The sequence below is a fragment of the Rousettus aegyptiacus genome, unplaced genomic scaffold (genome assembly GCF_014176215.1).
Source record: "Rousettus aegyptiacus isolate mRouAeg1 unplaced genomic scaffold, mRouAeg1.p scaffold_m13_p_4, whole genome shotgun sequence".
Taxonomy (NCBI): domain Eukaryota; kingdom Metazoa; phylum Chordata; class Mammalia; order Chiroptera; family Pteropodidae; genus Rousettus; species Rousettus aegyptiacus.
This window is the reverse complement of record NW_023416307.1, coordinates 149,803,180-149,825,427: the sequence shown is the minus strand read 5'-3', so window position 1 is coordinate 149,825,427 and position 22,248 is coordinate 149,803,180. Positions and strand designations below refer to the sequence as shown.

The 22,248-nt window shown below is 45.5% G+C and overlaps 1 protein-coding gene across 2 annotated transcripts in view; it reads right to left on the bottom strand.

Annotated features, from left to right (window-relative positions):
- LOC107499608 (myosin VIIA and Rab interacting protein) overlaps positions 1 to 22,248 on the bottom strand; it is a 233,796-nt gene that overhangs the window by 67,654 nt on the left and 143,894 nt on the right. Inside the window, exons 4-5 of one of the 2 annotated variants that reach the window (XM_016123962.2) lie at positions 6,422 to 6,558; positions 852 to 929 (exon numbers count right to left, since the gene is read on the bottom strand). In XM_016123962.2, the coding sequence (XP_015979448.2) occupies positions 852 to 929; positions 6,422 to 6,558 (215 nt within the window). Of the gene's footprint in view, positions 1 to 851; positions 933 to 6,421; positions 6,559 to 22,248 lie in introns of both variants that reach the window. The other variant, XM_016123960.2, reaches the window with a different exon arrangement.

Here is a 22,248-nt window from a genome sequence, read left to right as displayed (position 1 = left end):
AAATTGGAAAAGGAGCTGATGGGAACCCGGGTAACTGGTGGAAGCAGGGACAGCGGGCCTAAGCGGCTGAGGAGCGTGATGAGGGCACCCTGAGGCTAAGACCCCTGGGGGACTGACCGGTCCTGATGGTCAAGCATTAGGAATCGGGGTCTAGAACTCTGGGCCGAAATCGGGGCTGGGGACTTCAGCCTCAGCAGGAAATAGCAGCGCGCTGAGGCCGTATCGTGCTGTGCGGCAGCCCAAGGAGAAGTTTCGCACAGCACGGATGGGAGAGGACAGAACCTTCATGGGAAGGTGCCCCCCGAAAGAGAACAGACGAATGCACGGAAGAGCTGCAGGGGCCACAGGATCGGGGGGACGCAGGAGGCGCTGGTCCTCATGGCCCAGGACTCTGGAGAAGGGGCTGAAGTGCTGGAGAAGGTTCTATGTCAAACTAGAAGTTTGTTTTGCCTTTAACCTCTGCCCTCAGGGGACTATGATAGTGGTATTAAAAAAAAAAGTACAAGTTAATCAGTAAACGATACATCCTTTATAAGACTATTTTCGTATGAATTGCACACCCATATTGATTTTTCTATTCCGGCTCCGGAACACTCAGTGGTTGATCATTAAGTATTGAGTGGTTGGGCAGTGGATGCATTTCTCTAGCCTTGGATAGACTCACCTACTTTGATGATGAATTCATACAGACGGCAATAACAGAAGACCCATGGAGACCCCCACACGGCTGTATACGTGATACAGAACTGTATCCAGTGGTTTCATACAATGTAACTGGGAGACCCTGACTATCTGAAGGTGTTTCTATTCTCCCAACCTCCCATTAGCTGTGAACTCTTAAGCAATCTTACCTTCCGACTGCTTATAAAATGTCGACTCACTTCCTGAAATACTTCCTTCATTCTCCAGATTTGCCTCAAAAAAGCTTCCTCCTGGAGGGAAGAGAGACAGAGAAGGGAGGAGGGAGGAAGGGAGGAGAAAGAGAGAGAGAGGGAGAGTGGGGGGAGGGGGAGAGAGAGAGAAGGAATGTGACTATTAAAGGTCCCCAGTTAGCACCGATGCTCTGTGTCACCAAATCGGCAGACCACCATTACCCATTTTGATTAAGTCAGCTTTGCAAATAGGTTTAGGGACTCACCAGCTCCCACAATAACACTACGGTTTTTAACAAGTCAGATTTTTCTTCTCACATTGATTCCTAGTCTAGTGTTCTGCCTCCCTTTACTTTCTTCCAGTATCTTCTATGGATGCAACATAGAGTCGAAGACAGAACAGGTAGACTGAAGTCAGAGAGATGTGAGGTCAATTTCTGGACGTGCAAATTCCTAGTCACGTGACCCTGAGCAAGTGACTGAAACTCGCTGACACTAGGCTTCCTTACTCCAAATGGAGGAGTAAGGAGAGTGCCCTTCTCGCTGTGGATGACGAGGTCTCCCGTGGCTGCTCTTTAGCTGCAGTCCTTGGCATTCCTCCAAACAGTTGCCCTTGGCTCATGACTTAACTGTCACCATTCTCTTCTGGAGAAGAGAGTCCACGTGAAACAAACCCGGAGCGAGACAAAGTAAATCGTGCCGTTGGATCTTTTAAGTCCCACGACCTCTTCTCTGGTCTCCTTCCTACTGAAAACACAACCTTCGTCTTAGTTCCAGGCTGGGAAGGGCGCTTGGCTAAGCCCTTTTTAAAGCCCTTTTCGAGGTGGGCATTGTGATTATCTGTGCTCAGATCGAATGAGAACTCCAAAGATGGGGCTGATAGATTCTTTTCTTTTTAAGTCACTATATTGCATCTCTAGTACCTAAGATAGCACCTAGCTAGCAGGTGGCTCCAAAACAAATTTATTAAATCAGATGCTGGTAGAAAACACTATTTGACAGAACCAAGAGAATAAAAATGGGCCTACGTTCTGTAGCTCAAAAAGGGCAAATGCCACTGATCCCAAGTCAAACTAGGCAATAGGCCTTCAGTACATATAATACACCTTGTGCGTCCTTGGATGGGCTGCCATGGGAGTTCCCACATGGAAAGTTTGAGAGTAGCTGCGTAAGTATCTGTAGCAGGTGAGTAGCTGCTGCTGTTAGGAAACAGGCCGTTAGTGTGCAGCCTGCCATGGTAACTCAGTCTGACCACATACTGGGCTCTGTGTTTGTGTTTTTTGAGCCTTTCAAAAAGCCTGAAGTCCATTTATTCTAGCTCTGTGACCTTGAGGAAGCGACTTTGTCTTCCTGGGTCTCAGTTTCCCCAGTTATAAAATAAGATTTTAGGTTGAGTCACCTTCTCAGTTCTCAGACTATATATATAAGCAAATATTTCACGTTGGCATGGCTACATCCAGCATTCATTCATCCATCCAGCAAATATTCCCTGAATACCTTCTAGTTGCCTGACCCTGGGCTGGGTGTTAGGGTATATTGTGAGCAAAACCAGAGATTCTCACTATCCTGGTAAACCTGATAGTCTAGTGGTAGATAACTGGTTAATCAAAAATTTATATAAATAAATATAAGATTATAAATATGTTAAGTGCTCTGATCGGGTGCCTCACAGTATGGTGCAAACGTTTAGCAGGAAAGACTGACCTAGATGGTGAGTAACCAGCCAAAGGGGTGTGGGAGGTGGGAGAGAGTCCAGGGCAGAGCAAACAGCTTGCGCAGGGATAGGCAGAGGGGGCAGCTGAGGACCTCGATGAGAGGCAGTGTGGCTGGGCTGCAGAGAGGAGAGGAGGCCTAAGGTGAGATGACCTGGAGACAGAGACCACACAAGTCGTGGTGGCCCCATTAGTGTTTGATCCTTATCCCAACAGCCCTGCGAAGCCAGGAAAGGATCAAAGGAGGTGAGCTGGTCAGATCTGTACTGCTAAAAGTGCACTCCGGCTGCTGTGTGGAGAGCAGCTTAGAAGGAGAGAGGAGGGCTGTAGAGTGAGGAAGGGCAGGAAATGGAAGCCATGAGGGTGGCCCACTCTCTGGAGCATACCTGGGACAAGAAAGAGCATGGCGGGGCAGGAAGTGGAGAAAAATGTGCAGTCCAGAACCGGTTTAGGGAATGGGAGAGACTGGAGCATGTTTACAAATCAACAGGAAGGAAGCGGTTAAGAGAGAGGCTGAAGAGGCAAGAAGAAAGGGATGATTGACCTTGAGATATTCCCGGAAGGTGACGGGCATCAGATATAGAAACGCACACTGTCTGCCCTACAAAGGAGGACATGGGGTCATCTGCTGAGAGGATGGGGAGGGTGGTGGGGAGTATGGGGAGACAGGAAAAGACCTGAAAACATCTTTGGGAGACAGCTCATCAGAGGACAAGCTCTGGTTTTGCACGAAAATCTTCCAGAACAACACCTCTCCCTGCTTCCCTCTAAATTCATAGGTGGGAGCTTCAGTGTCATTTAGGATTAAGTGATTTTTCCAACGGCAGAAAGCAACGGAACTGTTCTGGAGAGCACAGACATCAAGTCGTATCTTTCATGAGTTGGAGGAACCTTTGATTTCACGTGGATCAGCATTTTCAAAAGATCACGTTTGTCAGATGAAAGATGTAACAGATCTTTTCAAGAATCATGTCGAGAACAGATTTATAGCATTAATAAATAAAAGCAGGGTTAATTTTTCCCATTTTATTAATTCAATGTGAAATACAAGCATATTGGTTATCTAATTATCTAGAGATTAAATATATTATTATTGGCTACTTTATCTTTTTATAGAGTGCTTCTTTTCAACTGTTAAAAATGTCACGCTGGATCTATCATAGAAACTGCGTGAACACTCATTACCATCGGACATTATATTTTTTATAAATTTATTTATTTACTTATTTGACTTCTCCACGGGAATGTTGGCTCTGAGATGGCCGGATCTTCCCTGTCTTATTGCCCACAACTCTTAAACTAGGTGGGCAAATAATAGGTCTTTAATACATGTTTACTGAAGGAATGAATAAATCTTAAAGATTACCTGATTCAACTAATGAGTCTCTGTTTAGGCCTAACCTGGTCACCTGATATGGGCTGCAGGAGGAGTAAGTCTGGCTTGGGAGAGACTCACAGCAGTGCACAGTATGTGTGGGATGGGCGGCCCATAAGATTCTGTGAACCACGTGAATTTCCGATGGGCTGTTTATATGGCAAACTACACTGGTCCATGTGGTGGAGATGTTTCATAGGTAAAAGTTTTACACTGGAAATCCTGGAGCCTCGCACATGTCTCGTACACTGCAGATAGTGCATATTATGTCTGACATAATCAAAATTCTGAAAATAAGTACCCTTAGAGTTGGCTGAAGATGGAACCATTTACTCAGAAAACTTCCGAACAAAATCATAGTGAAGTTCTAGCTGAGGTTTTCCGTCTTGGCTGAGCCTTAAGATAACCAACCCAGCGAGCTTGAAACACTGTCAGCACTGGGCCCACCTCCAGAGATAAAAGTGTCATTGGGCACTGGGATTTTTTTTTTTTTTCCAAAGCTCCCTAGGTAATTCCAGTGTGTCATCAGGATTGCAGATGGCAGATGATGACCATACGAGGGTGTTGCGTGGTAGGTAGAAGCCAGTGCTAATGAGCCCCCAGTCACCTAACACAATCGGGAGGCCACGGAGGCACCAGGAGCTTTCTCCATACCTGAGGTGGAACTAAATTTTCTAGGTGGCATGTAGAAGAAATCTCATTGTTCTATCATCACAGCTTTACAGGTTTGAATACCATCTCACAAAGGGTCTCCTGTCTGCTTGCCTTCAGGTTTATCAAAAGAAAACCTTAGTTTAAATGGAGATCCTCATCATATTAAAGTGACTGATTTGAACACTTCTACGAAGTGTCTTGGCACCCATGGAATGCTTTAAGATTGAACTAGTTACAGCAATGAGAATGTAAGACGTGCCAGGCCTGGAGCCACACTTTGGGGCCACAGTGATAAAGGAGTGTTGTCTCCACGTGGTCCAGGAGGAGGGCAGCTTTGTAAACCAGCAGCCGAATGCAATGTGGTTATAAGCGCTGTGCCCGAGGCCCTGGTGAAAGGCGTAGTGAGTCACAGAGGGCCCAGGACCGACACTTGCTTCCAGCGTGGGAGACAGTTATTCCTGGCAGATGATTCTCCTTTGAAAATGACACTTGAGGATTTCAAAGCTAGAATCGTGTCGGCCCGCTCCACCCACGGAGTCGTCGGGAGGAAAGGAAAGAAAGTGGAATTGTGTTCTGTTCTACAGGGTTCTCCATGTGTGTTTGCGTTTCCCTTCCCTTTGCATTGAGGACAAATCGAGGCACACATAGCGCAGACCGGAGGATTACGAGAAGAAAGAAAGGATAGGATGCAAAGGAGTGAGCCAATTCCATCCTGGAACTTTCTGGAGATAGCAATTTGGATTAAAAAAACTACCGTTAACACCATTACATTTAAGCTTTCTTTCCCGCCTCCAATCCTAGAGAAAAAGTTTTAGAAAAATTTGCAAAGAGAAGATGAAAGGGAGAGGCAGACACTTTCTGCATTGCTCTCTTAGCTGTAAGCTTCCCGAGCAGTTTGAAAGACACAGGTTCTAACACCTGCCACAAAAGGTGCTAATGATTCTGCGTTTAATCCTGCCACCCTGTTTTCTCCCTTGTCTTTGGTGGCTGGCATATTTTTAGAAAAGACACAACCAAAGACTTTGTTGAGAATACAAAATAATGATGGTGAAAAAGCTCCAAATGAGATGGATGAGATTTTTTTCCTTCCGTCTTCCTCGCGTATAAAAAACGTTTACCTGTGTCAGCAAAGAGAAGAAAAAATCTGCCTCTAGACAGAAAAAAAACCCAGCTTTTTTTTTTTTGCAAGACATGCTATTCATATTCTGACAACCATTTCCTTCTACTGGCTGTTGTAAGAGAACTGCAGATTATCATTTCTCATTCTAATGACGTACGGTGTTCCTCTTAACTGTATACAACGGCATAGGCAAGACTCATCCTTCAAGCTTCCTGGGAGGAAGCTGATGCTTTCTCACTCTTCCATTACATCAAATTCTGGGCCTGGTATAAATAGAATTTTGGAGCAGGAAGAAAGGGGAGCAGAGGGCATATCCTCTGAGTGCAGAACTAGTCTATACGATCAAAAATGACTTTCCAATGTTTTAACCATTAGGGGAAGATGATCATGAATCTTTAATTCCTAAAGATCCAGAATTAAAATGGCCACAATTTTCAGAAATACATTGGTCTTTCTAGTTCCTAATATATCCAGCCCAGTGGGGATGCTGAAACCCAAAGGCTCAAACCTTAACAGAATCTTTGGGATATGTCCAAAAATACATCCTATTCTGCTCTTCATTAGGCCAGATATTTAAGCAACTTTCTCTGTCTCAGGCGAGTGTGCCCCAGCACACAGGAACTCCAAGCAAAGCCTTCCATCCCACCAGGTCCCGGAGGACTGTCAGAGTGGCGAGCGGCCAGCGTACCTAGGATGTCGAAGCATGCTCCGCTCTCCAGCCTGTGTTTCCTGTACAGGTTCTTCAGGACCTTGGCGCTGCCAAAGCGTTTGAAACGGCTCTTCACGTTATTGTAGAACCATTCCAGAGACTGGGTTCTCAGGAGCCTGAAGAAAACACAGAATTAGAAAACAGAAAATTCCAGTTATGAAACAGGATGGTTGAATGGTGGATGGCAAAGTCTGCCACAATATTTTGTAGCTCCTTCCGACGAAATGTGGCGTTTTATTTCTTTACTCCTTGAATCTGGGCTGGCCAATTTGCTCTGACCATAGAGAGTAATGGAAGTGATGCTGTGTGAGTCTTGAGCCTTGCAGCTTCCTCCCTTGCTGCTCTTAGAAGTCCTGCAACTCATCGCCATGTGAGCAAGCCCAAACTAGCCTTTGGGATGATAAGAGACACTTGGTCCAGTCACCCCTCCTGCCCCAGCTGGTACCCGCCAAGCCCCAGACAGGTAAGCGAAATCATCGACTTCCAGTGGACTGGAAATGCATGAGTGACTCTAGATAAAACCAGTAGAAGAACCATGTACCTGAGTCCATCCCCAAAGCACGCTGATAAATGCTTGCCATCTGAGCCACTAAGTGATACATCTTTTTAATAGCAGTCTTTAAATTTGATACCGTTACTGCATTGGCAACATTTCTAGTTCAGCTTGGGAAAATAAAAAGCACAAGTAAGATGCTGAGCTCTTTGGAAAAAAAATTCTCCAGCCTCTGATTCATCCAGCCTGAAGCACCACGGGAAAGCAGTTGCCTGGTCAGTGCTGTAACAGAACACCACACATGATTCTTTTCTCTTTTGCCTGACAGGAATGGACTTCTAGGTCCTTCTCACTTTACGGTAGCTTTTGTTGTTGTTTCTCTTAATATGAAAGTAACGATGCATACTCATTTTGTAGAAAATTCAGAAAAGCAAAATGAATATAAATGCTTCTGATTCAATGGAAGAATAAGCATACACACGGCCGCTCTTCTTCCCCAGATGCCAGTGAAATGTGAGAAGATATCCAATGGGAAAGAAATCTATAAAAATCAAGAATGAGGACAAGAGCGGAATCGGGACATTGTCCTGCAAATCGAATGGAAGAGCCGGGACTTGTAGACTGAGAGGTCCAATGTGGAGTTGGTGGGTGCAGAGGGCAGGCCTGGAATCAGAGATAGCATTCAGGAAGCCCACTTAATGGTTGTGTAGACAACAGTGAGGCCTCTTGGTCCCTGTCCCTATTCCCAAACAAATGGACAATTTATCCTAAGTCAAAAACAGAAAGCATTTCTCTAAGAACACTGAACAATCTACTGGCAGAGGACTAGGAATGAAAGCTTTCCTTGAATCATGATTTAATCCTCATGGGGTAGATAGCTCAGTGTGTCAGCACATGGATGCTGTGCAAAGGCCCAGGCCCTGGCATTTGTCAGCTGTGTGGTCTTGAGCAAAGTCATTAATCCCTCTAAGCCTCGGCTTTTTCATCTATAAAACAGTGGTGATGGCACTGACCACCTTACAAGGCTGTTTGAGGATTAAATGATAAGAACACAAGCAATGAGGTATCCGGCACCACGTAAGGGCTCGACCGTTTTATACCGCAGCTCTACAAGGACGAGTCCCGCTTGTATAGATAATAAATAGAAACACAGTGAGGTTGAGTGCCTTGCCCAAGAGAGCAAGTGCCTGGGTGGGGATCAAAGGTCGGCGCTCACCCAGGCACTTGCACTAGTCACAGGCTCCCAGCGTGAAGAACCATCGCCTCTCTCCAATGCATTTTCCCACAGCATTTTATTACAGTAAGCATCTGCCATTTTTATTAAACAACAACAACACCATTAAGTTATTTTCAGAATTTAGAATGATATAGTAGGAAACAAATATATAGAAGACTTCATCCTTAGAAATCATAACCTCTGGGCATCTGATTTATTTGATAGCTTCGAAAGCACACAAAAAGTAATTCTGTAAGATAAATGTTCTCCAGGCTGCCTCTCACACACACTGCCCTGCTCTCTGGGTAGGTGACCACTCGGAAGGACCTGCTGGGGGCTCGGCCCTGCGGCTGAGAGGGTCCATGTTGTACCCCCTGGGGTGGTGGGGTGCTTGCTCTATTTGACAAAAGGACATTTCTTTTCCTTGTGGGATACTCTCCTCTCCTCCCTAACTGCGTCCCTTTTGTTCTGTAAAGGCTGGCCCCACCCCCTGGTGGCCCACATGGTCACATGACCCAGACCTGCCAATCAGGGTTGCAGTGGGGGCTTTAATTGTTGCTGTTGGGAAGAGGTGCTTCCTTTCTGCTGGGCTGGCTTCATGGTGGAACGAAAGCCTGGGGCTTCTGGGGCCACCTTTGCCATCGCTTGGGGGATATTCATAGTTTTGTGATCAAAAATAGATTTGACAGTGGGAAGGCTCAGAATCCTGTGGATAGACTCTGAGCACCTGAATCTACTCAAGCCTCAGGTCAACCCTTGGACTTTTCCAAGACATGAACCCAAAACTTCCTTCTTTTGTTTAAGCCTTTTTGAGCTGGGTTTCTATTATTTGCAGCTGAGAGTCCTAATACTTCAAGTACATCATAGGATGAGCTCTCTGTTCTCTGGCTATACCAGAACTCTACGGCATTCAGAATACGTCAATGACCTCTAAAAGAGAATGCCTCAGCTTGCTGAAGTCACGGAGTGACATCAGGGCACCGCTGTGGGGCCTGGGAGGACGACCCGCGAAACCACAGCCTCGTTAGGGGAGCAGAAAGCTTTTCCTAAAAACGTGATGTGTTCTGGATTACCTTTTGACTTAGAGTTAATGTAGAGAGCTTTTCTGGAAGCCCCAGGGACGGCTCGGTCATGATCACCCTCATTTGATATCACTGCTTTTATTTAACTTATTTAGAATTCATGGCTCAGAGGATGCAGGTGGTTCATGAGGCAGAGGCGCGGGGACAGGCCTGTGAGGATGCCCCCAGCCAGGGTGGACTGGATACGTGTGCTGCAGAGTTCCCTAACCCACCTGCAGGCTTCGGCTTCCATCGGAACAGACACAACTTCAGGCAAACGGAGACGAGAAGGAAAGAGCCTTGAGTCAGCATCCTGCTGGAAAGGGTGGCACAGTGGGTGGGACCCTGCATCTGCACGTGGGTCCCCTCATTGGTTCACTCATCCGTTCTTCCATTCCCTATTTATCGAATGCCTCATGTGGCAGGCACTGCGCTAGGGATGTGGGGTGAGGGCGTGGACAAAACAGATAAGGCGAAATCAAAGCCAAGCCAAAGGCATCTTGGGAATGGTCGGACAGTGTGTGTCCCACAGGCCTTGCGTTCTGGATCATTCCCACAGACGTATGAGAAATTGGAACCCGCCTGCTTTATGTCTCAGGCATTTTCTTTAATGATGCCCAAACGGCTGCTACTTCTCAGTTGCTGCAGACACGTAGGAGCCACTTTCCTGGTGAGGAGACTTGTAGTGGAAATCTTTGAACTTGAACTGTCCAGAGGGACCCTGCTTCATTATTTTAAATTACCCTGAAGTCTCCCTAAGGGTGCTCACACAAAGATTCTTAGTTCTGTACAGTTTCACAAATTTAGGCATGATAATCTCTTTAAATACTAAAGCTTTAAAACAATCAGCAGCAAACCTTCGAAATTCACCGATCACAATGTGGTCAGAACTGGTTACTTGGAACTACGGTTTCTTCTTTTGTAAAATGAAACACATTGGGCTTTCTAGGGCTGGAGGAAGAATTAGATAGCTCAGCCTCATCTGATTCCTTCCTCTCTTCTCTAAAGCACACACCTGTACCTGAGCACTTCACAGCACTGATTTAATTTGTTATTTAGGATCTGTCCTCACCGCTAAGTTAAGTGCTCATTAACAGAAGGAGCTTTTGCAGGCACACTTCGCAGTTTGTACAATTACACTGTATCTCCTAAGATGATCTCTGCAAAGAGAACAGATTACATTGCTTTTTTCCCCCCTGTAAACCCAAAGCATAACCACCTCTTAAGCTCTTATCTTCCTCGGCTTTACAGGATTTTGAGTCTGTGGTAGATGAATTATTATTTTCATGGTTGACTCAAAAGACATAAATTTCCTTTACACCCTCTCCTGCCTGCACACTGTTTTTCATTTACTCTATCTTCTTTCTTTTCAATGACTCTAGGCACTGACTCTAGGCACCACACGGCACAGCCTTCTGCATTCTCCTCTGCAACGACTACTGTGTGGGACTCCGCAGTGATCCCTGACCCACACAGCAGCCCGTCAGTTTTTTTCTAATTCCCACCAGGGACCAATGGTCCATAAGCCAACAGGAGCATCTCCATGGCAGCGTGTTAGCTTTGACAAAGGCAATGTGCTGCAAGACTCTGAGGAAGGTAGGCTGCACTGGGGTTGGGGAATGTGCCCCCAAGTTCAGGCTGGGCCAGCGGCATGTGCTGTGTGACCTTCGTGGGCTCAGCTACTGGACACCATGTCATCTCTTTGCATTATATCCTGGGGTTAGATGAAGACTCTGCACCATCCCTAGAGATAGCCTATTGGTGGGGCAACCCTCTGGGCAGCCAGTGCCCAAGCTGGGAAGAAAAGGCTGGACAGTGACCATCAAGGCCTCTGTTTAGAGCTTTATGCCAGACTTACTGAGAAATCAAAACCATGTTGGAGCCCTTCCTAGTCTAACTCAGGGCCCTGGCCCAGGAAAATATCTCAGTGCAGCCTTCTACTTTTCATTCCCACAGCCTTCAGACTTCTGGGGAACCACCCAGCCACTGACACAGTCCAGCTCCTGACGTATAAAACCGTGACGCCACCAAGTTTTAGGAGTTACAGGTGGGCGTGGATCAGGATATTTCTCCAGCTAAGAGAAGTTTCCAAAAAGAAAAGATATTGGAGACGGGGAAACGTGCCCTACCCAATATTAAAATAAATTACAGATATATTAATAATTAACACAGCGTGGCACAGTAAAAACGTAACGATAAACAGGAGCGAACCTGGAAAGAAATGTTCAAAATGCATCTGTTGACGTTTCTCGATAATGATATTATGGGTAGCTTTTCTTTAATTTTTCAAATTGCATGCACCTACTATTTTATAGACAGGAAAGGATGATACTGCATCTTTGTGCAGTTTACCAAGTGAAGGAAGAAAGTCTGCACCGGTCCTGACGTGTGTTAGGAAGGTTTGCGGCCGTGGAGAAGACGGCGGGCAGGCCGGCCCCCTCGGCGACTTGTGTGCGACGTTGGGAGAGTGAGTAATTACTCTCCTTGCGCCTCGGTCTCATCATTTTACAGTAGTGTTTACAAAATCTCCCCCGCAGGTCATAAAATTAAAGACAAAATCCCAGAGTGTCTATTATGCCGGTACGTAAAAGGAATGCATCCGCGAGGGAGAAGGGAGACAGACAGACAGACGCAAAGCAACATGGTCGGAAAAGAAATCAATGAACTACATAGATAAAACTCGATTACAGTTGACGCAGAACGTAAAAATAAAATTTACAAGGACCAAGTTGCTCATATGGATTTTAGAGTCATAAGAGTTCACTATATCTCAGCAGTAAAAATAATTGACAAACTATATCCACCTTCCTTCCTTCCTTCCTTCCTTCCTTCCTTCCTTCCTTCCTTCCTTCCTTCCTTCCTTCCTTCCTTCCTTCCTTCCTTCCTTCTTTCTTTTTTTTTGGAAGACAGAGGGGTTGCCTTGCTTCATAGTTCTCAGAAATGACTTCCAGGATTGTAGTGAACACCCATCTTTACAGAGTCGACTTCAATTCAGTCACATGTTTTTGAGCATTTTTCATTGCCAAGCCCAGGGCAAGGTCCTGGGGTTATAAAGGCCAGTCAACGCAATTGCTGCTTCGAGGAGCTCGCAGTTTAACAGAGAAGGATGCCTCTTGGCTTGGACAGGGTGATGTGGTGTGATGGTCACACAACCAACCAGGATAAGGAACAGAGGAAGAAAATCAGGTTTGGAGAGAAGGTGGCAAGTTCAGTTAGGGCCCTTGAATTTGGGGAGGTGACTGCATCTCGGCTGGCGATACCTGGCGGGCATTTGGATATACTAGTCTGGGGCTGACGCAGATAGAAATCTGGACTGGAAATACAGACATGGGAGATCTCGGTCCACAGGTCGTACTCAAGCCCACGGCCGGTGTATCGGAGGCATAAATCATCACCTTTATTTTGTGAGGAAAGTGTAAACAGGTGGTTTGCTGCCGTATCACTCGCTGACTGAGCGAGAAGCAGACAGGATTTCTGGCTGCAGGCCTCGTCATTGGGGCAGTGCCTTGACGCCTGATTGGAAAACCCAGTTAGTGTTCTCATTGCAAATCAAGGCATTTGCTTCAAAGTTTAAGTAAACAGAAAGCCCCATGAATCAAGGAATCTGAAGAAACTCTAAAATCACTCTATCGTTTCTCTTAAAAAAAAAAAACAAATCCTTACTTATCACATTGTGGATACTAATCACTTGAAGGCACTTGTCGCGTAAACAGTTTTCTAATTTTTTTCCTGTGATGTGAATAAATTTGTAAACATGATACATTCTCATTAGAAGACAGGCTGGAATCACGTCACTCCATGCAAGAACAGTACTAAAATCAGGATCACAGGGAAGCTTCGCCCGGCAGTGCCGGACTGATTTTGGTTCATAAATGATCAATAATAATAATAAAACTGCAAGGAGAAAGGCACTGCCTACGTAAGAGCTGCTCCGTCCCCGACCACTAGTGACAAAGCCAGGCGTCCTGAGGCTATCGGCCCCAGCGTGGCAGGGTGCTTGTGCAAACTGAGTTTGCTATAGGTGAGCCTCGCAGAGACTGTGGAGATCTCGCTGCTTCCAGTGTGGTCTTCGGACCAGCAGTGCGGGCACCTTCTGGAAGCTTGATAGAAATGGGCAATCGCAGCCTTCCTGCCACCCTTACTCTGAGACCTGCTGAACCAATGTGCATTTTAGCAAGTTTCCCAAGTGATTACGACAGTCGTCAAAGCTTCGTAAGACAAAAATAAGCTAAATGAATTTTATCACCACCAAGCCAGTATTACAGGAAATGTTGGAGGAATTTCTTTCAGAAGAAAAAATGTTATCAAAAATAGGAATAAAGAATGGTAACAGCTACACTCCTATCAATAAGTACCTTAAATGGAAAAGAATTAAGTGCTCCAACCAAGAGACAGAGTGACTGAAAAAATAAGAAAACGAGACCCCTACGTATGAAAAGAAAGGGGATGGAAAAAGATATTGCTTTGATGGACCTAGAAGGTATTTAAGTCAGAGAAAGATAAACATTATATGATTTCACTAATATGTGAAATCTAAGGAATAAAAAGAACAAACTAATCAAAAACAGACTCACAAATATAGTGGACTATTTGGTGTTGGGCACAGGGGAGGGGGGCTTGGAGGGCTGGGAGAATGGGGTGAAGGGTTAAAAAAGTAAAAATTGGTAGCTGATGGATGGTCACGAGGATGGGGAGCATGGCATAGGGAATGTGGTTACCATTAATACGCTGGCTAGGTGGAGGGTCAGGGGAGGGAGGGAGCAATTGGGGGTATCGTTTTATGAACTATAGAGATGGCTAACCAATGTACTGTATACTTGAAACTCATTAAAATAAATTTTTTTTTTTTTTAAAAAAGCTTGATACAAACTGGTCTAGCAAGATTAGCTGGTTGTTTTCTGAATCCGCATGATTATTTTTTTTTTCTTTTAAATTTTGACCACAATCTATTTAGGTAAGACAAGAAATAGAATGGCTGACTTGCCTCGCTGCTTCCCATTTTCCAGGGAAAAAGCAGTGGACCTGGTGATAAAAAGGTTTGCAGAGACATAGAATGAAAACGGTGCTCCCAAATTCAGGTGCATTTGTTACAAAAATAAATCAATAAATAAAACACCCCAAATACCATTGATACAAATTCGAACCATTGTACACAGCAAAGTCCCCCAACAACCTATGACCAAATGCTTGCTGGCCGGGACCACACCTGGAGATCCACTGCGTTCAAGGACAGCTTTGGCATGTCGCGAAGAGCACACAAAGGTATTACGGATTCAAAGTCGTGGGAAAAACAACAGCATGACAGTCGGGGGTGGCTGGAAGAATACGACTCCGTCACCCCTGACGGCACGAAGGCCCCTGAGCACCGAGTCAGAGCAATCAGTTTCGAAAAATCGACAGAGGCTAGATGAAAAAGAACAGCCCTCACGCTGGGACCCCTGAGTGTGTCACTGGGAATTTGCAGACAGACACGGCCGGGAGGCTGAACGCGTCATGTTCGGTGGATACGTGACAATTGCCATTAATGTGAAGCATCTTGCTAAGGGTGAGAGGCTGGAGCTGACAAATAGCAAGAAGGAAGAAAAGCCTGGAAGAGGAGTCGGGGTGAGAGCGGCACGATTTCTCTAATCCGCACAGCAACTAGAGGGGGACAGATGGGGAAACTGAGGCTGGAGGCGGTTCAAGAAGCCCAAGGTCACATATGGGAAGTAGCAAGACTGCGAGTTGATGGCAGCTCCCTCTGGCTGCAAAGCCCCTGTGTCTTGCCTGGACCACACGGACCATGGTTATAATGTGAAAACTCTCACCTTGCGTTCCCCATTGCTAGGCAACGTTCTAAGTCCTTTATACCAATTACCTGTCGAATCCTCACAACTTTATGGAGCAGGTACTCAAGAATCCCATTCCACAGAGGAGGAACTGTTTATACCAGCCCTGGCCGTGACAGTGACCAGTTCTGCTCCTTCTTCCAATGAAATGACCAAATGTGGAACCTCTATCTTCCTCAGACAGAGGCAATCATAGTTGTAAAACTCAAAAGATGCGAAAGTCACAGAGGGCACTCAACAACGGCCCCTAGTGCCGTGGAGGAGCCTGGCCCGCATGAGTTTGTGATCTGGTTTGTGTCCACAGCTGGCACTCAGCCCTCTGAGTCTCTGGATCCCCTGCTGTCAAGCTCTGAAGGACACGTCTTTCCCTTTGAAAGGTGGAGTCCAAATTCCCTGTCTTCTTGAATCTGTGCTGGCCTTGGTGACCTGCTTGCTCCCCCTTAGAATGGGCAGAATTGATGTTCTGGAATTTCCGAAGCTAAGTCATAGAAGTTCCTGTATCTTCCTCCTAGACTGCTAGGAGCGCACTGTCTGGATGCCCTGGGCTGCTGTGGGGACTGTCGTGGTGGAGAGGCCACGTGTGGAAGTCACACCAGAAGCCCCAAGTACAGGGAGCGAGAAAGCTGGCTGGTGGCTCCAGCGTGGCGGTCAAGTGCCTCCAGCTGAAGCCCCATTTCCAATTTAAAGAAGTACCCACATCTCCTGATCAAATGACAATCTTAAATAATGTTTAGTTATGTGCAATTTACTGAAACTTCTTTCACAGGATACCAGGGTGACTGGTGTTGTTAAAAAAAAAACAAAAAACCAACACTTCCAAATTTGGATAATGTTGTACTAAGCAAAATTCAGGAATCAGCATACAAATATGATGTGATTTTTGTTATACACTATTGATACTGCATGCTGCTTGAAACTATGTTGGAGGAAATTTCTACAGGATTGAAATCATCAGACTGTCTTAGAACCAAATCACTAGCTGCTTTTGGTAAATGAAATACATTCACAGAAAACAACTTTTCTCAAGTTAAATCTCCAAAATCTGAAGGTCTTTTGTTTAATCTTCATAACTCCATTTCGGTGTGAAATTAGAACATCTCCTTATTACCTCCTTAATTTCTATTTGATATGCACTTTTTTCATAATAATTGGTACTCCCCTCCAGTAATTCATACATTTCCAATTTCTTTTGCATTTCTTTTCAAACTTGCTACGGAATCCTTGTTGGCAGAGCCACGTGCCTTGGGGTCTGTCCCTCCATTCTGCTCACCTTACCATCCCTGGATCCAGTCAAATTCTTTCCTCATCCAGGACTCCCCAGAACATCCCTGCCAGCCCTGCCCCAAATCCCAAATGCCCGCCGGGGCCAACCTTCCTCTAGGACTGAGCAGCCCTGCAAAACCCCAAATAGCGATAAGAGTACAGGGCGCAGGGCATAGGCTGACCTGGCTGTTCCGAGTCCAGCCTCAGACTTGGCTCTCCTCTCCCTCTGGGGCACCCTCAGAGCCAGCCCTGGCCGTGACAATGACCGGTCCTGCTCCGGAACTTGGGAGGTATGTTCATTTCTCTTGTTAAAGTTTCATGTCTATCAAAAAGACTTTCAGGATTACTTTCTCTCATTTATTGAAACTTGAGATTTTCAATTAAAAATGAGAGCACAAAGATTTTGAAAATTTCATTGATGAATGTGCTCCTATTAAGGCCAGGAAAGTAAAATTATAATACATTTTTGGTTTAAATAAATTATTTAAACTTAAAATAATGTCATGAGTTGAACATGCCTACTTTTCAATTTTTCGGTATTTTTTCAGATTATTTTAACATTCTAGAAAAATTAATCATTAAAAATGTACAAATCCTTTTATAAGGGGACACGTATTTCCTTTGGTCCCAGTCTATTTATAGAGACTTTCTACCAGATTCTGTCCTTTAGTTAAAATGGTTATATTTTGTTCTTTATGACCTTTTCTGGATTAATTTTGATTTTTAAACAGACTGCATTAAAATATGATTTATCTTGATTTTCAGGTTTTTTGTCACTCGAGGCGAATGCCTTGTTCACATATCGGTACCTTTGACTCTGGGGTTCCACGGTGACAGAGAAGTGCCTAGTGTGAGACGGCTATGCCAGCGGAAAGGGACAAAGTGCCCAGTGAAGCAGGTGATCCCAGGAAGAGAGGGCCGTGCCCAGGGAGTACAGGAGTGGTACCCAGGGGGGCATGGCGGTGGACGGATGTGGTGGTGTCCAGAATATACTGGGGGTGAGGAACAGCAGAAAAAAGGCGGAAAAAAATCCATGGATTCCATGAGTTAGTTGTTGAGACTTGTGCCCTAGATATTCCCATGAATCTATGGGGCTGAAATATGGAGATGGGTGTTGAAGAAGGCTGAGGCCCTGCACTAGTAGTTAGGGATAAAAGCCAATGAAACACCATTACCCCAAAATGCATATAAGAATACGTTTCTGAAATGCCCTGGAGGTGGATGTGTCGGGGTACATGTTGTGCCTTCTAGAACTTTCCCAGGTGTCATTCATGGGGCTTGGGCACAGCAGCACCTCTTCTTTGCATCCATTCTGGCCTCTGCAGGACCTGCCCAGCTGTATCTGGCCCTCAAGGAGCTGTCTTATGCCTTGAGGCCACTGGCACTGACCTTGCCCTGAACTTGCCCATCTCTCAGCTGGTCTCCTCGGCTATGGGCTCCACTCTCACGCCCGCTTCATTCCTCTCTGTGAGTGTCATCCCTATTCAACCAGGCAGTTGTCAAGCCTGGGGGACAGGGAATGAAATGGTTTCTTTCAGCCTCAGCTGTTTGGAGGCAGGAATAAATGTCATTTGATGATGTCTTTTCTTTTACCTTCTTATTTATAAAGCTGTTTGGGACTTCTTTCATTTGTCAGAATCGACTCGAGGTGAGTAAGAGACTGTAACTGAGTTTATAACTGAAGAGCTGGTGTTCTTGCTCTAGATGCTGCAATTTGTACCCGGAGCCACACTGGCCCAGAAGAGATGTCTCTGTCCACTCTCTGTGCTGATCTGTGTGATCTGGGGACGGGGACAGCAGAGAAGCATCGTACAGATCCCAATCAGCACAGACAGATCCCAGCCTCATCACTCAGCGTGTGGCCCTGAAGACATCTGTTTATCTTTCCGCATCTCACCTCCCTCGTCCTCGGAATACAAACGATCACAGCTTCCTCCAACCAAATTTCCAGAGCCACACAGTCGCATCTGACATCACCTCACCTCTGTGGGTCTGACACACCGATGTGTTCCAGGCGTGCCTCATGCTCGTATTACGAAATGGGTGCAACTCCCTCATTTTTGGTTTATTCATCTGTTTCATTACTGGTAACATTACGCTCCATAGTGAAGTGTCTGCTCTTTAAATTAAGTTTCGAGCTGGTTGTTGGAAAAAGAGGATGATTTGATTACTATTAAAATCAGCAGAGTCTAGACTTTTGTTATAATAAATACACGATGTATTGCTGTGAAAATTAAAAGGCAAGGATGTTGCTATTAAACGAATGACTAAAATATCATAAAAATGTCACTTTTTTCATAGTGAAATGTTTACATTGAAGTCATTTGGGCTACCGCGTAATTAACATCTTCCACTTACTGAACGCATTGAGCTCGGTCCTTTTAGTCCTCAAAACAAAACTATAAAAACAAAGGCTACATATCTGGCCAATGATGAAGCCAATATCTTCTCTCTTTTTTTTTTTTTTTTTTGCCTGTTAATTAAAAAAAATTACTAGATGGTCCCTCGTTTTACATGAAGGCACTCAAGCACAGAGAGGTTATGAAGTTTTCTCAGAATCACGCAGGTATTTGTGGTAGAGAAAGAGTTGTTTCCCATGTTCTCAGTTATACAGATTAGATGAAGTCTTTTCTAAACTGCGTTTCCTCCCTCCCTCCCTTCCTCTCTCCCTCCTTCTCTCCTTCTTGCTTCCATTCTTGCCTGCACCTGTCCCTTTAACGACGCAGGGCCACACGGGAAAGCACCAGGGTGGATCAGGGTGGGGGCAGAGGGAGTCAAAGGAAAATGTAGGTGAGAGCCTTTACTGCAGGTGGCTTCCGTGGGAAGGAATGAGGGTGGAGGTTTAGGATCAGCTAGTTTGAGTAATTTCAGTGGGCTCTGGGGCACAGGGGTTGTCCCTAGTTGTCTGATACCAGGCTCTGAGGTGATTAGGGCAGGGCAATAGTGGCCCTGAGTGTGAGAGCCTGACTGATGGAGAAGGTGGTGGGGGTGCGGGCTCCGGATTGGTTGGTTTGCATTTGAAAGGTGCACTCACAGGCAAGTGGTCCACTAGCTTTAGGAATTAATTAGCAGTCTCTCCAGGGTCAGCAAGGCCTCAGGTGTCAAAGCATCAAATGTAGAAATTAGAAAATACAGCTATTATATCTTTCCCCTTAGCGGCACAGAGTCTGCCTTATAATCAGTGTTAACTTCATATTCCTGCCCCCCAAAACCATCCCATGTTCATTCTGCCGAATGTGTCTCCAGGAGGTTCCGAGGCCCTCCTGCTAAGTCAAAGGGCCACTTCCCTGATCCTCGCTCACGTGCTCCTGCAGCCCATAGCTTATGCGTTTGACCCCTTCATGGTTCCTGAAATGCTCTTCCTCCTTCGGCTGCCATGACGCTCTGCCTTTCGAAATGTTCCTTTCCCCTCTGACTCTCCCTTCTCGACCTCAGTGCTTTGTAGAGACTCCTTTCTCTTCTGCCCACCGCTGAATGACAGCACTGTTAGACCGCACCCCCCGCCCCCCAGCTCTGAACCCTCCCAAGATGCGGAGTGGTGTGAACCCATGGATGCCCCCGTAGCTTCAGCTGGCACCTCCTCTATGCCGAACTCCTGACCCTCCTGACTGTTGGCTATCTCTACTTGTCTCTCGTCTCTCAGCTCAAACACAACATGCCTCGCGTTCAACATTGCCTTCTTTCACAGGAACCTGGTCGTGATCCTACACCCCTGAGCTCAGTGACTTCGTCTCTGACTTATCCCTCTCCCTTACCACCACAGCTGAGTCATACGTGAGCGCTGCAGCGTTTTCATGTTGACCGAAACCATATTATTACCTCCCTTCCCTGCTGACACTTTCCCTCCAGCTGCCATCGTCTCCCACTTCAGCCTCCTGACTCGTCTGCTCAGCCTGGCCTCTCCACCTCATTCCTCTAAGGTACACTCCCTGCCGAAGCCTGATGACTATGTCACATGGGGGACACCGACGTGGTCAGTTCTGCCTTCTAGAAAGATGGCTCCCACGTAAGTCAGCGGAAAGGCAGAGCATCTCCTGATGGCATTCCAGGTCCTCAGACTCACCTCCTGCTGTTATCTTGGCATAAAACCTGGTATCAAGTGACAGTCAGTTTTAGAAGGGGCTTGCCATCGAGACTTGAAGAGCAGACACTCCTTCGGTTTAGCATCTGGTAGAGGTGACGGGAATGTTTTCTGATCCCTGCCCTTACTTTAGATGATAATGCTTCTGACCTTGACGGTTTCAGTTAGCTTCGTTTAGGGATACCTATCATTTTGGCTCCGGCCACAGACATCATGCTGTCTGAAGACCCTGGCCTTGCCCCTGCCATTTCCTCTGCTACCTCCTCTCCTCCAGGATGACTCCTGCTCCTTATCTTATTCACACTAGTCATCAGCTGCGCCCAGAAGACCTCCCAGACTGGAGAGGAGCCCCTCTGTGCTCTCACAGTCCCCTCTGCTGACTCCTAGGAGGGTGTTTATTATACCACATTAAAATTTCCCATTTTCCATCTCATGTTCTTATAGCCAGGATCAGCCATGTAATCTGTAAGGCTCAGTGCAGAAATAAAATATAGGTCCTCTTGTTAAAAAAATTATTAAGAATTTGAAGACAAGAAGAAACAGAGCATTAAAGCAAGCTCGGGGCCATGAAGTGACTCTATGTCTATGAAGGTGGCCCTGTCATAGTCTCTGTTGGATCTCCAGATACAACAGCCTAGCCTGGTACCTGGTACCCAGCAGGTATTCGGTAACTTGTGTGCAATGGAAAAATACGTGGGTATCACAACTCATTGCCACCCACCCCCATCACCACTCAATTAAATATATTGAGTTTGTGGGCTGCAATAGTACAATACATTGTAGTACGATATATTGATAAAACATATAAAAGGTGATGGACACACCAGTTATAACGCAGGTCAACAAGGTTAACCTGTATTTAACAGACAGATGCTTAAAAAAAGAAAAAAAGGCCCATTATATACTGTTGGCAAGAGACGTGTCGAAAAAAGTAGAGAGAAGATTAAAAATGAAGGAAAGGTCAGAGAGCACCAGGTGAACACAAAGAAAAAAGAGAGAAAAAATAAAACCAAACAAAATTCAAGAAAAGCCCATCAAATTGATGGTTATTTTTCCATTGATAAAAGGAATACTTTATAATGGAGGTATAATAGGCCAAATAATAAAAATGACATATAGAAAACAAGATGTTAGAAAAACAAAATGCAATTAAAAAAAAACTACGGTGGGAGATTTAAAAAGCTCTCTCATTCTTTGACAGATCAAACAGACAAACGTAAACAAGAACAGAGAGAAAATGAATATTAGCAGCTTTGTTGGAAATATACATACAAATAAAAATATGCGTAAAATGCAGGATGGTAGAAAAGGTACATTTTTTCCCTCCAAATATACAAGGAAGATTCATAAAACGGAATCACATCCCAAAATAAAGAAAGCCTCAATGAATGGAATCCCCAAAGTAGATAAACTGTTTAGACAAAATTTTCTGATTTTAATAGGCATCAATAACAAACATGTAATCACGAAAATTCAAACCACGTGTAAATTAGATCTCTACCTCCCTCCCATCACCAAGATTTCTCTTAAGTAACTCTTTGGGTGCAAAAAGAAATAACACATCTAACTGCACTGTGGAGTTCCCTGCTGTTTTGTATTCTCGTCACCTGTCGGTGAGGCTGGCGCAGGGAGCCTGCAGGTCAGTGGGACATCCGATGCGGGCAGACTGTCACAGAGCCAGTGCAGCTTCCTGACATGTCCACATGCTCCCTGACCCCTAAGAGCGTGCTGCTTTTACCCTGTAACGCCTCTAACTTTGACCGTTTTCAGTTAGTGCCGTCAAGGGATATCTACAGAAGAGGTAAAACCGGAAAGAAAAGGGTGATTGATACAGAAGCTAAGGAGCAAAGCCCCTGAGGAAGAG